Genomic DNA, 13,087 nt, shown 5'->3' with positions numbered 1-13,087 from the left:
TGTGTTCTTGTCAGTGTACTCCAGTATAACTGTCCAGGTGTGGATATATGTTTTAGCTAATATAAGGCAGGGCAGGGTGGCACCTTAGAGACTAACTCAGAGGCATAAGCTTTTGTAGATGATGGCTTACTTTGTCAGATGTAGTTAATCTAACACAGTGAATTAATGTTCTTTGGTTAACATGATTATATGGGTACAATTCTTCCCCATGCTATGTGTACAGTGCCACCGGTAAAAAAACGACTGATTTAGCTTATTGTCCTGCTCACAGAGAAACAAGTTAAGCCAGTATCATTGTTCTGGTGTAAGTGAAGCCATGTCAGGGATGGGTTGTTTTGTTTTCACTATACCAGCCTGGCTAAATCTCACTACTGCTTTTGTTTGCAGCTGAGGCTTAAAATAGTTGGCTGAAAATGGAAAATGTGCTGCTGCTGACTATTGGCCCCTTCCCCTGCCTCAGCTGGGCTACAGAATCGTTCAGCAAGGAGAAGGGGAGGCTGATTTTTAAGTAACTAAGGCCCCCATTCTCCATATCCATTCTTTTTCAAGATTGGGTGTTCCTTACAAGTAGATCCTTGTGCAAGTCCTATGGTGTCCAGGGCACTTGAACGTGCAGTGCGTGTGGCTCCACTGTGGCAAAGGAGCATTCTGGGAGTCCACCACTGCGTCTCTGTTTACCATGTACTGTGAATTTTGCCAGGGTTTTTTTTGTCCCTGAATATATGAGGGAATTCTGCTGGAGGCAGAGTGTTGGGTCGTGGGAAGAAGGGGCCAGTGGATTGTAATGGAATGGCTGGCGAGGGCTGTTGCTGCTCTGAAATGTTAGTAGTGTTGGTTCTACCTCTCCTATACAGCCTGGAGAGATGGGGCTGGGGTCTTCCCCTACAGTCCTCACTGAGAACTGCAGTGCAGCCCACACTTTGACACCTTAGATTTGTTCCTTAGAGATTTGCTGTTCCAGGAGAAAACACATTCAAGAACTGAATCTAATCTAATGCCAAGGTCATCACTGGAGAATCCGAGCAGCTAATGAGCTGCATTAAGTTAGTAATAGTTTCCCAAGGGAAGTGGTGGAAGCCCCAGTGCTCCAGACATGTAAAATTAGACTCGACAAAGCCCTTGAGAAGAGTTAGCAGTGAAAACCCTGTCTGAGATGGCTGGACTGGACTTTAAATTCTCCTGTATTTTATATCTTCTTGGAGTCTCTTACTGACAACCAGAATCTGAGGACCAGGTCCTCAACAGACTTCTATGAAGTCAATAAAGCAATGTCCATTTTTAGCAGTTGACAATCTGGTTCCTTTTAACTCAGCTGGTGAGCAATATCTGTGAAGTATAGCTGAGCTGGACTGCAGCATGGGTACTGGTTTCATCCTCTGCTCTGCCCTGACCTTTGTTTCTTTATTATCATATATTCTCTTCTCCATTTGTTTTTTTTCTCTCCCTTCACTTAACTAAGCTGTTTCCTTTCCCTCTTTGCCCTGCCTTTGCTTCCTCTCCAGCGCTGGCCATCAGTTACTGCTCAGCAGTCCCACCCTGGTCTGTGCAGAGATCTTGGTGCAGTGTACTTGGTGTCTCTCTCATGTGGACGTTTTCCTGTTGTATCAGACATATCTGCATGGCTGATGGGCAGAGGATTGAGAATTTCCCTGTCGAGGCATGGTTTTGTAAGCCTGAGCAGGTTCATTCCCATCATGTTGGTATGTATTAAGTAAGTAACTTGTCACCTAAAATATTTGAGGAGTAGTTTGGCTCTCACTTAGGTTTCTGCTCTTTTCCTTATGCCTCTTTACTGCTTCAGAAATAGCCCTGGGAATCTGAGCCCAATCCAAAGTTGTGGTGTGGTGGAGCTATTTTCTATCTATAGACTCATTTCCATGGTGGTACAGTGGTAGCCCCTGAACATTTGGGGAAGGTGGGGGCGGGATGTTTGCATAAAGAATCCATCTGCAGCTGCCATGAAGGAGCTAGTTGTTCATACAGGCTGCTTTAGCTGCACACTAGTTTGAGGGCTTGACCCCAACAACAAAAAGAGTGAAATAGAAACTAGACAATAACAGTTCTTTAAGATCATTAATCCTGTTGGTGTTATCAGTAGTTGTGGGGAATGGGAGGGATTTCTGTATCTTTATTAAATATGTGCAGCTCCATTTCCCCACCTACTTTTGCTTTGTTGCCTGCTGAAAGGTTTAAGTTCTTTTCTGGGACTGAGAGAAAGCATTGAAGTGACTGGGCACATCCATGGTACCATTGTAGAGTGTGGGTAAATGATGAATCTATTAAAGGTGCCAGGTTATGACTGGAGTTATCTTGGGGCTACAATAGAAGACCAGCCACTTGACCTTTACCTTTTAAGATCTGTTGGCCAAGATGGACGGAACGTGTGAGAACAGTATGATGAGCTTGATACAAAAACCTGGAATGTGAGCTGAATGAATGCTGCTGCCTAATGTTGCTGTCTGGGTAAGACCAGCAGACCATATCGTTAGCATGCACATCTACACAGGGTCTTTTTTTACCTCAGGAGTCTAAAGACTGTGCTCCAGTTGCCTAACAAATGCTGCTTTTTAAAATCCTGCCCTGTGTCACTGTAGACCTCTTCTGGTTCTACAGCTCCCAGAAAGGTGGGTCAAGCGTTTTTGGACCTGCTAATAGAGCCACAGTGAGAAACCCGAGGTGCCGAAGCTAAGGAATTGGTGTCCGAGTAGTGAAGCTATCTGGCTTCATCTTCATAATGAGGGGCCCACAGCTTAGCAACGGGAAGGATTCAGTTCTGGAAAGTGTATAAAGGGTAGAGGCATGGCATGCCTTGTGCATCTGTGGCGTTCATATGAGAGCATCAGTGGTCCTTCCTATCCTTGCAGGGCTCAGCTGGTACTTGGACAAATTCACCCTGGTGGCAAGAGCTGTGTTAGTTAAAACAATATATCTTTGGGGGGTGAAATCCAGAACACAGTCCTAGATGCTCTACGGTTCCCTGACACTGTCTAGTCTAGTGTAAGCAGTTTGCATTACTTCCAGTTCTGGTTAATGTAGCCACCTCAATGCTGTGCTGCAGTGGGGAGGTCTAACTTGCTCTGCTGTCAGCACAGCTAATTAGTGTGGCTGTGTTCATGCAGTGCTGTGCCCAGGCAAATTGGCTCTGCTGAGGTATCCTGAGCCAGAAGCTGTTCAGGCAGCACCAGGCAATGTTGTCCTTTTTTCCTCATTGCATCCAGTAGGACACTGCCTGTTATTGCTCTGGGGCCTGTTTTTCCAAATTCAAGCTGAAAGTCTCATGGAGTGAGACCTCAGCAGCACTGGGGTATCCCAAAATTCAGGATTGTCCCAGAAATTTTGGGGTGGTTGGTCACTTTTTAGCATTAGTCAATCTGAGAGCCAGAGAGTATGAGGAGGTTCTGCTCATGTCCAACAGCTTCAAGAAAAGAATCGTCTCCAAGTTCCAAACCGGATACTATAGGGTAGGGCTGTGTGAAATATCGCCGGCCGTTTCGACACTGTTTCAACTCATTTCAAGGTCGGAACAGCAGAATCAAAATGAAACGAAGGGCGTTGAAACAACTTTGAAACAAAACGAGGCTAGTCGAAATGTTTTGAAAGTCAAAATGTTTAGACTATAGCGCTGAGTTGACTTCCCATTCTGGGTGCTAGATCAGGCCTGGGGGTGGGAAGTCAGCCCAGCTGGTTAGATTGCACCAAGGGTGGGGTGTCAGCCAAGCTGGATTGACTCCCCATTCCCCGTGCTAGGTCACGCCAGGTGCAGGAAGTCAACCCAGCTGGGCTGACTTCCCTCCCAGTGCAATATAGCACGGGGGCATGGGAAATCAGCCCAGCTGGGTTGAGTTTCTCCAACCCAGTCATGAGGCCAGGGTTTGGGAACTCAGCCCAGCTCGATGGTCAGGTGAAACAGCATTAAAACAGCCTCACTGTTTTGACAAAGCAAAACAGTGAGGCTGCTTCAACTCAAAATTAAATTCGATACAAAATGCTGTTCTGTCCAGATCTTGAAACTGAAGTTGGAACAGAACAGTGCTGTTTCGCATAGCCCTACAATAGGGTAGGTTAATTAAAATGTGATTTTCTTTTCTTTCCTTTCTTTTTTTAATAGGCATGCTTCTTCTTATGAAACTACTAAACTGTTGGCAAGCTCCTTGCACCAATACTAATAGAAGACAGGAAGTGGACTGTAGAGCAGCACTAACCAGCTTTTGCCTTCACATCAGGCCCTCAAAGTCATCTTTTCCACTGGCCCACTATATTTTCATCTCAGGACAGACTTTCCTAACCCCATCTCTCCCTTTGATAAGAAGTTTTTTTCCCCAACTCAGTAGAACAATTCAAAAGAACCTCTCTCCTCTCTCCCTGAGGCTCTTTTTAATCAAATCCTACACCTTTCATTTCTAAAACCTGCTGCTGCTTTTATTTTTCTTCTCAAGAGCTTGAAGTAAAATGATTCCTATGAAAGGGATGAATAGATAACAGGGCTGGCAATTAATAACCAAAAGAGGGGGAGAAGTCTCCCTTTTCTTAAAGTAAAAGATTACATTTTTATTCAGGTTTTATTAGAGGCAAGGATCAAAAGAGTTGGGTGAAGAGAACTGTAATCTAGTCCATCATTTAAGTACTTTTGAAGAGTCATGGCAGACAGGCATTTATGCATAGCTGTACTAGTTGGCAGTTTCAGTAATTATGTATGGCTTGCTATTTCCTGTTCCCTCATCAAATTGCAAGGATGGTTTATCAAGGTGAGAACTGGGCAGGTGGGAAGAGGGAGTGGTGCTGGCTCCTGCCAGACAATTGGAGGTAATAATCTCCTCAGAGCCCAGGTAACTCTTCAGAAAGGTGGAATTCATTTGGCCATGTTCAGAGCTGGGAACGAACAAAGTGGCAGGGGAGGGAGGATGGGCTGGGTGTGGGACAGAAGCAGAGGAGGAAGAGATGGAGGAGGTGCTAGACAAGACAGAAGAAAAAAAATCTCATCTGCCAAGTATGGCTTAGAAAAAGCAAATGCTTTGTGAGCAAGCAGAAGCGCTGCTATTGTGTGCCTTTGAATGGAGCCATCTCTTCAGTCCTCCCTGCAAATCTCTGCGGCTGTTCTGCTGAGTTTTTTGCTTTCTAAAAAATGATTTATACCTTGAAGGAATCAAGTTTGGACCTAGGAGCTTGGGGCTTGGTTTCTAGTTCTGCTACAGACTCAGTATTTCACCTTTGGTGAGTTATTTTATTTCTCTCTGTATCTGATCCCCTTTGACAGATGGGGAAAATACACTCTTTGTCTGGATTGTAAACTCTCTGGTGCAGGGCACTCAATAGTTGTATGGCACACAGCTTAATGAAAACTACATCCTGGTTGAGGCCTCTAAGTCGGTGATTCTCAACCAATGTGCTCTGGCACCCTGGGTTGCCTTGAGATCCTTTCAAGGGTACAGTGGGATGCCATGCAGTGTTAGCACTGTTACATGTACAGACATGATTCACAAGATAAACCCAGAAATTTCCAATAGGAGTCCATAGTATTAAAAACATTTTGACCTGTTGTGATCTTTTTGAGTTCTTTGCAACAGAAAAATGGATCTGTTGTTTTTCCATAGTCAAAAAACAAGTGGAAACAAAGAGCTTGCATTTTCCATGGGGTTTATTGAGTCTACAGATGTTGAGAACCATTGGTATAAGCATTTCCAAAACAAACACACAGTGTAAGGAGATTTTATTTGTCCCTTTTCCTGCCTGGAACACCAAGTCACCTTCCTCTGGTGCGAGGCTTGCTCACACAGGGTATCGGTTTGTAGAAGATGGAGTGTCAACAGATATTTGTCACCTTGGCATCCTGAGCTGTATCTGTGGAAGTATAATTCCTGTTGAGAGATTCATGTTCTTTAGAAGGGGGTTAAATGACATCACTGCTGTTACGGGCTCTCAGTCACTCATCAAGTGCACATGGCCTCACAGCTTTACAGGTTTTAAAGTGGAGAAACCTCTCTATTTTGTATGGGGGTAATCAAACATTTTCTTTTTCAATTTCAGTGATAAATTTGTCATATACTGTTCCACAAACTGTATCGTATTGGGATATAGGGCCTTTGTGTTCCCCTAGACTAGAGTGTCAGTCCATCGTCTCCACCAAAGCACCTGAATTTGGGACAGAAGCAATGGGGGGGAGAGAGTTCATTCTTTAGGGAACATTTAGCCCTAGGCTTCTGGATGAAGTTGGATCTTCTGTTGTGCTGTTTTAGTTGTTTTAGGCTTCCCAGCCTCGAGTTGGCTGTATTTCAGTGTCAAAGTGTTTCCCGTGTGTATGGTAAGGTAGCCTAAGGTCTGTTGAGAAGAAATGTGCTCTCTGAAAAGAAATGTGTTTTCTGAAATTAGAGTAGCAGTAATTCATTCATGTAGCAGTCTAGATATCGGATGCTTCCTACTTGGAGCCTGCCTCTGCATTTTCACTATTCATAGGTTCTTACCTTGACTCTGATGGGATACAAGGAAAATTATCCCTCTGGTACATACTTGCATGAAGCCCTTGCACCAAGCCCTGGAAGTGCCAAGACTCAGGCTCAACTAGTTCCTGAAAAGGAGCTTGTTTCCTGGCTCTGTCATTGGCCACTGGGGATTGGCCAATCAAAATGCTTTGATAGGAAGCAGCTGGGACACAAGCAAGTGGCAGGCTGGTGAGTCAGTTGGGACATGGCCCTGTTAGGCTGTTGGAAACAGTGACTAACTCCTACGCGGGACGTCCTAAAAACCAGGCCCATAATCAGAAAGGGGGTTTTGTACCAGCTACATTTCACTTAATTATTACATGTTTGCTTGTTATCACAGGAGGCAGCCTTTCCAAGCAAGACTGGACCATCCAGTGGCCAACAACAGAAACAGGGAAGGAAAACAACTCTGTGTGCCAACCAGAATCCATGCAGTGGATTAGAACGCACCTTTCCCAGAGCCCCAAAGTGCAGTCCAAATGCATCCAACACTACTGTCACCCAGGTTCAGCCCATGGACCAATGTATACCCACGTGGACAGGCTGACTGTGGAGGGCCACCCAGGGCTTTGCCCCCCGGTAGAATCTGGACATCGCTCTTTGCCGCCATCCCCCCGGCAGCGGCATGCTGTTCACACACCTCCACGGACCCCTAACATAGTCACCACGATGACTCCTCCAGGCACACCGCCAGTGAGGCGGAGAAACAAGCTGAAACCACCAGGGACTCCTCCCCCATCATCCCGGAAACTGATTCACCTCATCCCCGGATTCACTGCCCTGCACCGGAGCAAATCGCATGAGTTCCAGCTGGGCCACCGAGTGGATGAGGCACACACTCCCAAGTAAGTGAGCTCGGGATGGGGGAAGGGGGGATGCCAGGCAAGCAGTGCAGGATGGAGTGATGGGCTGTGATCAGGTAGTTAGGTAAGAAAACATGCTGGTAATGTACATCTCTGATCAGTGCTGCCTGTCTTGTGGCTAGAATACCAGTATCCTGGAGTTCTGGTTTCTAACCCTGGTCTGGCTTTGGCTGATCCCGTTTTCCTAGGGTGACAATGCCAGCCCCACAGTGTTCTTGAGTGACTGACCACTTGTGGAGCTCCGTGAAATCCTTGGGTGGGAGGTGTTAGAGAAATGCTGAGTATTGCTAAAAGCCTGACACCATGTGCCAGATATCACTTGTTAAGTGCTACATGCTCTAGTCTGTTAAACCTACCCTGATGCTTAGTCTCTGAGATTAAAGTCCTGTGATGTTTTGGCTACTGCAGATATGGGGGTGATGTGTTAATCTAGAGGTTTTGGTTGAAATGCTGCTAGAGAACCTGGTTTGAGTTTCAAGCCAGAAAGGGCTGCTGCACAGCCCGTATACCTGGTACCTTGGGGATGGTACAGGAGGCATTACTACAGGTGACTTGTAAGAAATAAATTATGGGCTCTATAGAGAGCTTCATTTAAGCTTTCTCTCTTGGTGATATTTGGCCTCCCTTTTGGGGACAGGGAGAGCTGAGTGCATTGGTTAGAAGAGCTGCTGTTCTGGGTGCTGACTTCATTCCCAGTCAACTCCAGGATCTTGGGATTGCAAAGTTGTCAACAAATCACTTTGGCTCTGCCCCTTAACCCAGACCAGGGCTTGGTGTCAATTTGTTGTAAAGCTCTGTGGATCCCTGTGGATGCACCTCTGCCTCTCAGAGCTAGTTACCCAGGAGGCCCTCAACTGTATTTTCCTACCTGTGAAATGGAACTTAGGATGCGTGTCCTGTTTCTCCTGCTAGATCTTAGAGCGGTGATTCTCACACAGGGTGCCACAAGATCTTTTTAAGGGTGCCACTTATTATTAGTAGTGTTAGGTGTGCCAACACTCACGATTCATGAATAGAGACCTATGTAAATCAGTGAGACAAAGGGTTTTTTGCAGCCCACTCTTGTGTGCAGAGCCGATTTTATGGGCATTTCATGGTGGCCCTACCCCTTGGTGGTGATTGGTGGAAAGGCCCCACCCCTTAGTGGTGATTGGCAGAGAGGCCCTAGTGGAGGGAGGTGGAACAAGGGGGCAGCTGCCATATTGATTGCTGACTACCCTTCGTGCGGTCCTGCCCCTTAACGCTGATTGGCAAAGAGGCCTGGGGGACGGGGGGAGGAGAGACCATGGGACAGCCACCATCTTATCTGCTACCTTTTGTGCCACTCCACCAGCTGGTGCCTTCCCCTTCCTCCAGTGAGGACCACTGGGGAGCAAGCATTTTATTTTTAAAATTGTTTTTATTGATTTTGCAGATTTTATAGACAATCTCAGATTTCATGGTTTCCATGAAACCTCTAATTAAGCAGGTCCCTATTCATAAGATGAACCCAGAGATTTCAAATAGGAATTTGTTCAAGTGGGAAAACAGTCTGACCCATTGTGTCTTTCTGAGTTCTGTGCAACAGAAGAATTGTTCTATTATTTTTCTGTAGTCAAAAAGTGAGTGACAACTAAGAGCTGGCATTTTCTGAAGAGGTGCTCTGAGTCTAACAGGCCATACCTTGAGTCTAAAAAAGGGTGCCTTAAGTCTAAAAATGTTGAGAACTCCTGCCTGAGAGAGAGGGAAAACATTTTATATGGGATCAAAATTTGGATAAAGTTGTTTTGTTTTGTTTTGTTTTTTTAAAACTATTCCCATCTTATCTTCTGCTGATCATATGACCTGTGGGTCACCTCTTTTCCCCCCATACCCTGATAATTTCTGATGCTGGAAGAACTTCAGAAGCAGAAAAAAATTAAGTCAAAATGACAATAGGGCAGAGAAACTGAAAAGTAGCCTCTTAATACTGCAGAACTATGTAATTTTTTGGTTTCTCACCATCCCAATAATTATAAGCAGTGTTAGAACAACATTGCTGTGGCCTGTTCCCTGGGGCTGTCGATAGCAGCTTTTGCTGTCTGCTCTATATGCTTAGCTAGTGATTATCCATGGTGTTTTTCTTACTGAGAGGATCCCAGTAGTTCAAAGGATCCTGGCTTCTCTTAGCTGTCAAGGCTTTCTGAAAGGTGTATGCTATGAGTTTCAAAGGTGAAACCATGGCAAGAATGTGGAAAGATGTAGGCTGTGGTGTGGGAGTGAGGTCCATTTTTAGCTCATTATTTTACAACTAGCAGTAGAGTTTGCACCCAGAGTCACCTGGCACTCTCAATCCTTTGCCAGTGGCATCCCCTGGCTCTTCTGAAACAGGCAGCTAGCTCTCCTTCTGTCCTTGTTTTCTAGCGAGACTGATGCTGGCCTTTTGCTAAGAAAGTTGCCATTGACTTTCAGATATAACAGTGTGGTTCCCTATCATAGCCCTCCAGTTATTCATGCATCTAAGCTAGGGAAATTATATCCTTTTAGTTGCTCCCTTTCTTAACTTTGCATTCAGGTTCACCTAAGTTCTTTGGCCTCCTTCATCCTGCAGATCCTCAGCCAGCAGGGGGTGCTGTCATGCTGGAAAATGCCATTGTTCTCTCCTTGTGACGCTCAGTTCCTCAGCTCCAGCTTCTGGAACTGGATAAAGTCTGTTTATAAACAGAGTGGCTTTAGGAGGAATGCAATCTGTATCTTGGCCAGGCCCCCAGACTGGTCTGGGGTATTACTATATTAGCAACTGTGAACCTGACTGCTTGTGTATTAAGGCAGGTCTGTCCAAATGGCAGCCTACTGCCTCATGCAAGGGGTAGGTTTGTGATCCCCAGGTTCCTACATGGCCGCTGCTCCCCTCATAGCTTCTTCCATTGCTGTTTAGGCTTCCCCTCCATTCTCTGGCTTCTGCTTCCTGCCCCTGCTCCAGGCTACATGTCACAACCTGCTGCACCGGGGGAGACCATGGTCCAGAATGCCTTAGTGGTATGGCATTGGGGCACCCACTCTGGGTAACTGCGGGTGGGGCCAGATGTCTGCACAATGCAGTGCAGTGGGGGAAGACCCCGCATGGCATGAGGCTGGCGTGGCCCATGGCTTCCACTACTATGGCTTGTGTGACTTTCAGCCCCTGGCCACTTAGAAGTTGGGCAGGCCTGTATTACTGCGTAAGGGCCTGATTCTGAACCTCTGAATAAAGATACCCTGCTAATAAATGGGGAGTTTTGCAGGCTTATCAGCCTAGCTGACTTCTGCCCTGGTGCTGTGGGGCAGGCCTGTAACATTTTTCGGCAGCCATATCCTGAATTGTGCTTGAAACAGGTCATTCCTGTAAAGGGAGGAACCTGGTGATGAAAGCTCCAGAAAGGAGGAAAGTGCTACAGACTGCTAAAAGGCTTTGCTCTTCTAGATGTGGGAGGCACCTGTATAGTATGACAGGGACTGGCAGGATGAAACTTGAGGATAAGTATCTCCCTGTATGTACTGTACCCTAATAGCCTATGGGGGGAAGTAACATCTCACAGATGGGCACCTTGTTTTCTGTGTGATTAGAGCAGCCTTGATATGGGCTGGCTGGTTCTGTTCTGGTACAGGAAGCCGAGAGCTTTTGGCTGTTTTCTATCTGTTTCTCCCTTCCTTCGTCTGCTTGGCCCTATTCTCAGGCTCAGTGCATCCAATTAGCTCCAGTCAAGGAATACAAAGGGTTAAAGCTTTTCTCTGAAGGAAAGGGAACAATGAGCAAGGACAGAGGGAGCCTGCAGGGGAAACTTAGGAGCAGCCAAACTCAGGAGCAAGCCTTGGCTGAGGTTCAGGCTTTATTGTGGAGCATTTGTTCAAAATAAAGGTGAGTTGACTGCATCCAGCGTTCAGGCACTCCACTGCATGGTGGAAATGCCATCTGGTAGCAAGGATGGACCAGGGCTCCCAGTCAAAATGCCCCTTAACTTTGTTGCCCTTTGTATCTGAATGCAAAACGTGTCAGTCTTATCCCCCCCGCCTCCTTGAGGTCCCAACTTGAGACCTATAATTGCAGTGCTGGAGCTCAGCGCTATGACATAAATATCTAATCCAGGGCAATGCAGTAGTCTTTCTTTTCTTCAACAAGAGCTTATTTATTCCTAATGAATAGAAACAGAGTGCATTACCCAATCTTCACCGTTCCTTGTATATACTGAATTCAGGCGTGCACACTTCAATAAATGAATAGGATTGCCAGTTCATTAAGTCCAAATGTGGCACCTTCTCTCATCAGTCAGTGCCAAAGAGAAGTGTTTCATATCCCGCTTTTACAGTATGCTCCCTGTCTCTAATGAAGTATTGCGGTGTGCAGTGCATTCCAGGGCATTCTTGCTGATTATGCCCTTCTGTTGATGTTCCTTCCGCTCCTTTTCTTTTTCTTCTAAGGAGGTGGTTTGTTGTTTGATCTCAGCTTCTCTGTTTCATGCTTCTTCACATTAAAGGGATGTGGTGAAAAAAAAACCAACCCAAAAAACAGCACTTCTCTCTGAAAACTTCTGATTTACTCTTGTTGCTAGTAACACCTAATGTCAATGGAGCTGAAAGATGAGAGGGCTTTTCCCCCCCTTGCTCAACATATGTATTTTGTGTATCAGTTTCAGTTATTTCTCCAGGGGACTCGCTTTTCTTCATTTGCATGGATTTTTCACTTTGGTAGCAAGGAAATATTTATTTAAGAAACAAGAAAAATCACACAAATCAGCAGGGAGAAGTGTAGGCAGATTTTTCCCTGAAACCTCTTTCAACTTGTCCTGCAAATGACTGTTTCAACATGCTTGTCTCTCTCAAATAAACCCTTCCCAAATGCACATTAGGGCCATGCTTCCTCAAGAGTTCAGCTCCCACATAGACATCTAAAACCATCTTTATTTCTTTTCTTTTTTTCCCCTTAACTCTCCCTGATATCAAGTATAAATATTTTCAGCAGGTAAAGTTTGAGGACCAGTTTGGGGATAGTTTCTTGTTTACCTTCCAGCATCTCCCTGCAGTATTTCAGATCTAAACCCAAGAGCCTTGGGCTTTTGTGTGAAAGCCAGAACATTAAATAGGTTAATTTGTGTTTTGCTGCCCAAACTGATTAGAGAGCAGAGTAAACAATGTATAAAAAGAAGGGGAAATTTAGGTTTGCAACAATCTCATGTGTCAATGACATGTTTCAGGAATTTCACTGTTATATCCGCTGAGTTTTTCAAATATTCAAAGCTGCCTAAGGGCATCCTGATTCCATAGGCAGCTCAGAAAATCTCAGCCATGACTCTGAAGCTGACAGTATCTCTGTACAAAGCATTGTTCTTATTACAGTACAAAAGAGAACACCGATTTACAGGAATGCACGTAGTTTGCCCTGAAGGGTTCCAACCTCTTTAATAGGAAGGATCTAGGGATCTCACAGTAATGTTCATATAGTTTCGTTGAAATCAGTCAGATTTGGTTCACGCATTAGCTCATTGGCTCATGCCAATCAGATGGCAGTATCTGGGCCTTTTGTGCTTGAAACACTCCTGACATGAGCACGGGGTTTGGCAACCGGGATGCAGCACCCTCAGTGATGACAAAGGCAATGGGGAACTTGTATCCAGGACTCTGGGCTACTCTTTTGAAAACTGCCAATTAGCTTCTTGTATGTCTAAATGGACTTGCATTTTTCAGTTTTCTTAAGGACTCCGTTGCATTGAATCCCATGGAACAGAATGGATCAGGCTCAGACAGAGGAAGAGC

At 45.4% G+C, this 13,087-nt stretch overlaps 1 protein-coding gene across 1 annotated transcript in view; it reads left to right on the top strand.

The window, feature by feature from the left end:
- The window catches only part of KSR2 (kinase suppressor of ras 2), a 291,041-nt gene that overhangs the window by 76,173 nt on the left and 201,781 nt on the right, over positions 1 to 13,087 (top strand). Inside the window, exon 4 of the mRNA XM_090063955.1 lies at positions 6,817 to 7,321. Coding sequence (XP_089920081.1) covers positions 6,817 to 7,321 — 505 coding nt within the window. The remainder of the gene's footprint in view (positions 1 to 6,816; positions 7,322 to 13,087) is intronic.

Source organism: Crocodylus siamensis, chromosome 9 (genome assembly GCF_052110815.1).
Source record: "Crocodylus siamensis isolate JL-2025a chromosome 9, ASM5211081v1, whole genome shotgun sequence".
Lineage (NCBI taxonomy): Eukaryota > Metazoa > Chordata > Crocodylia > Crocodylidae > Crocodylus > Crocodylus siamensis.
This window is presented reverse-complemented; position numbering and strand designations above follow the sequence as displayed.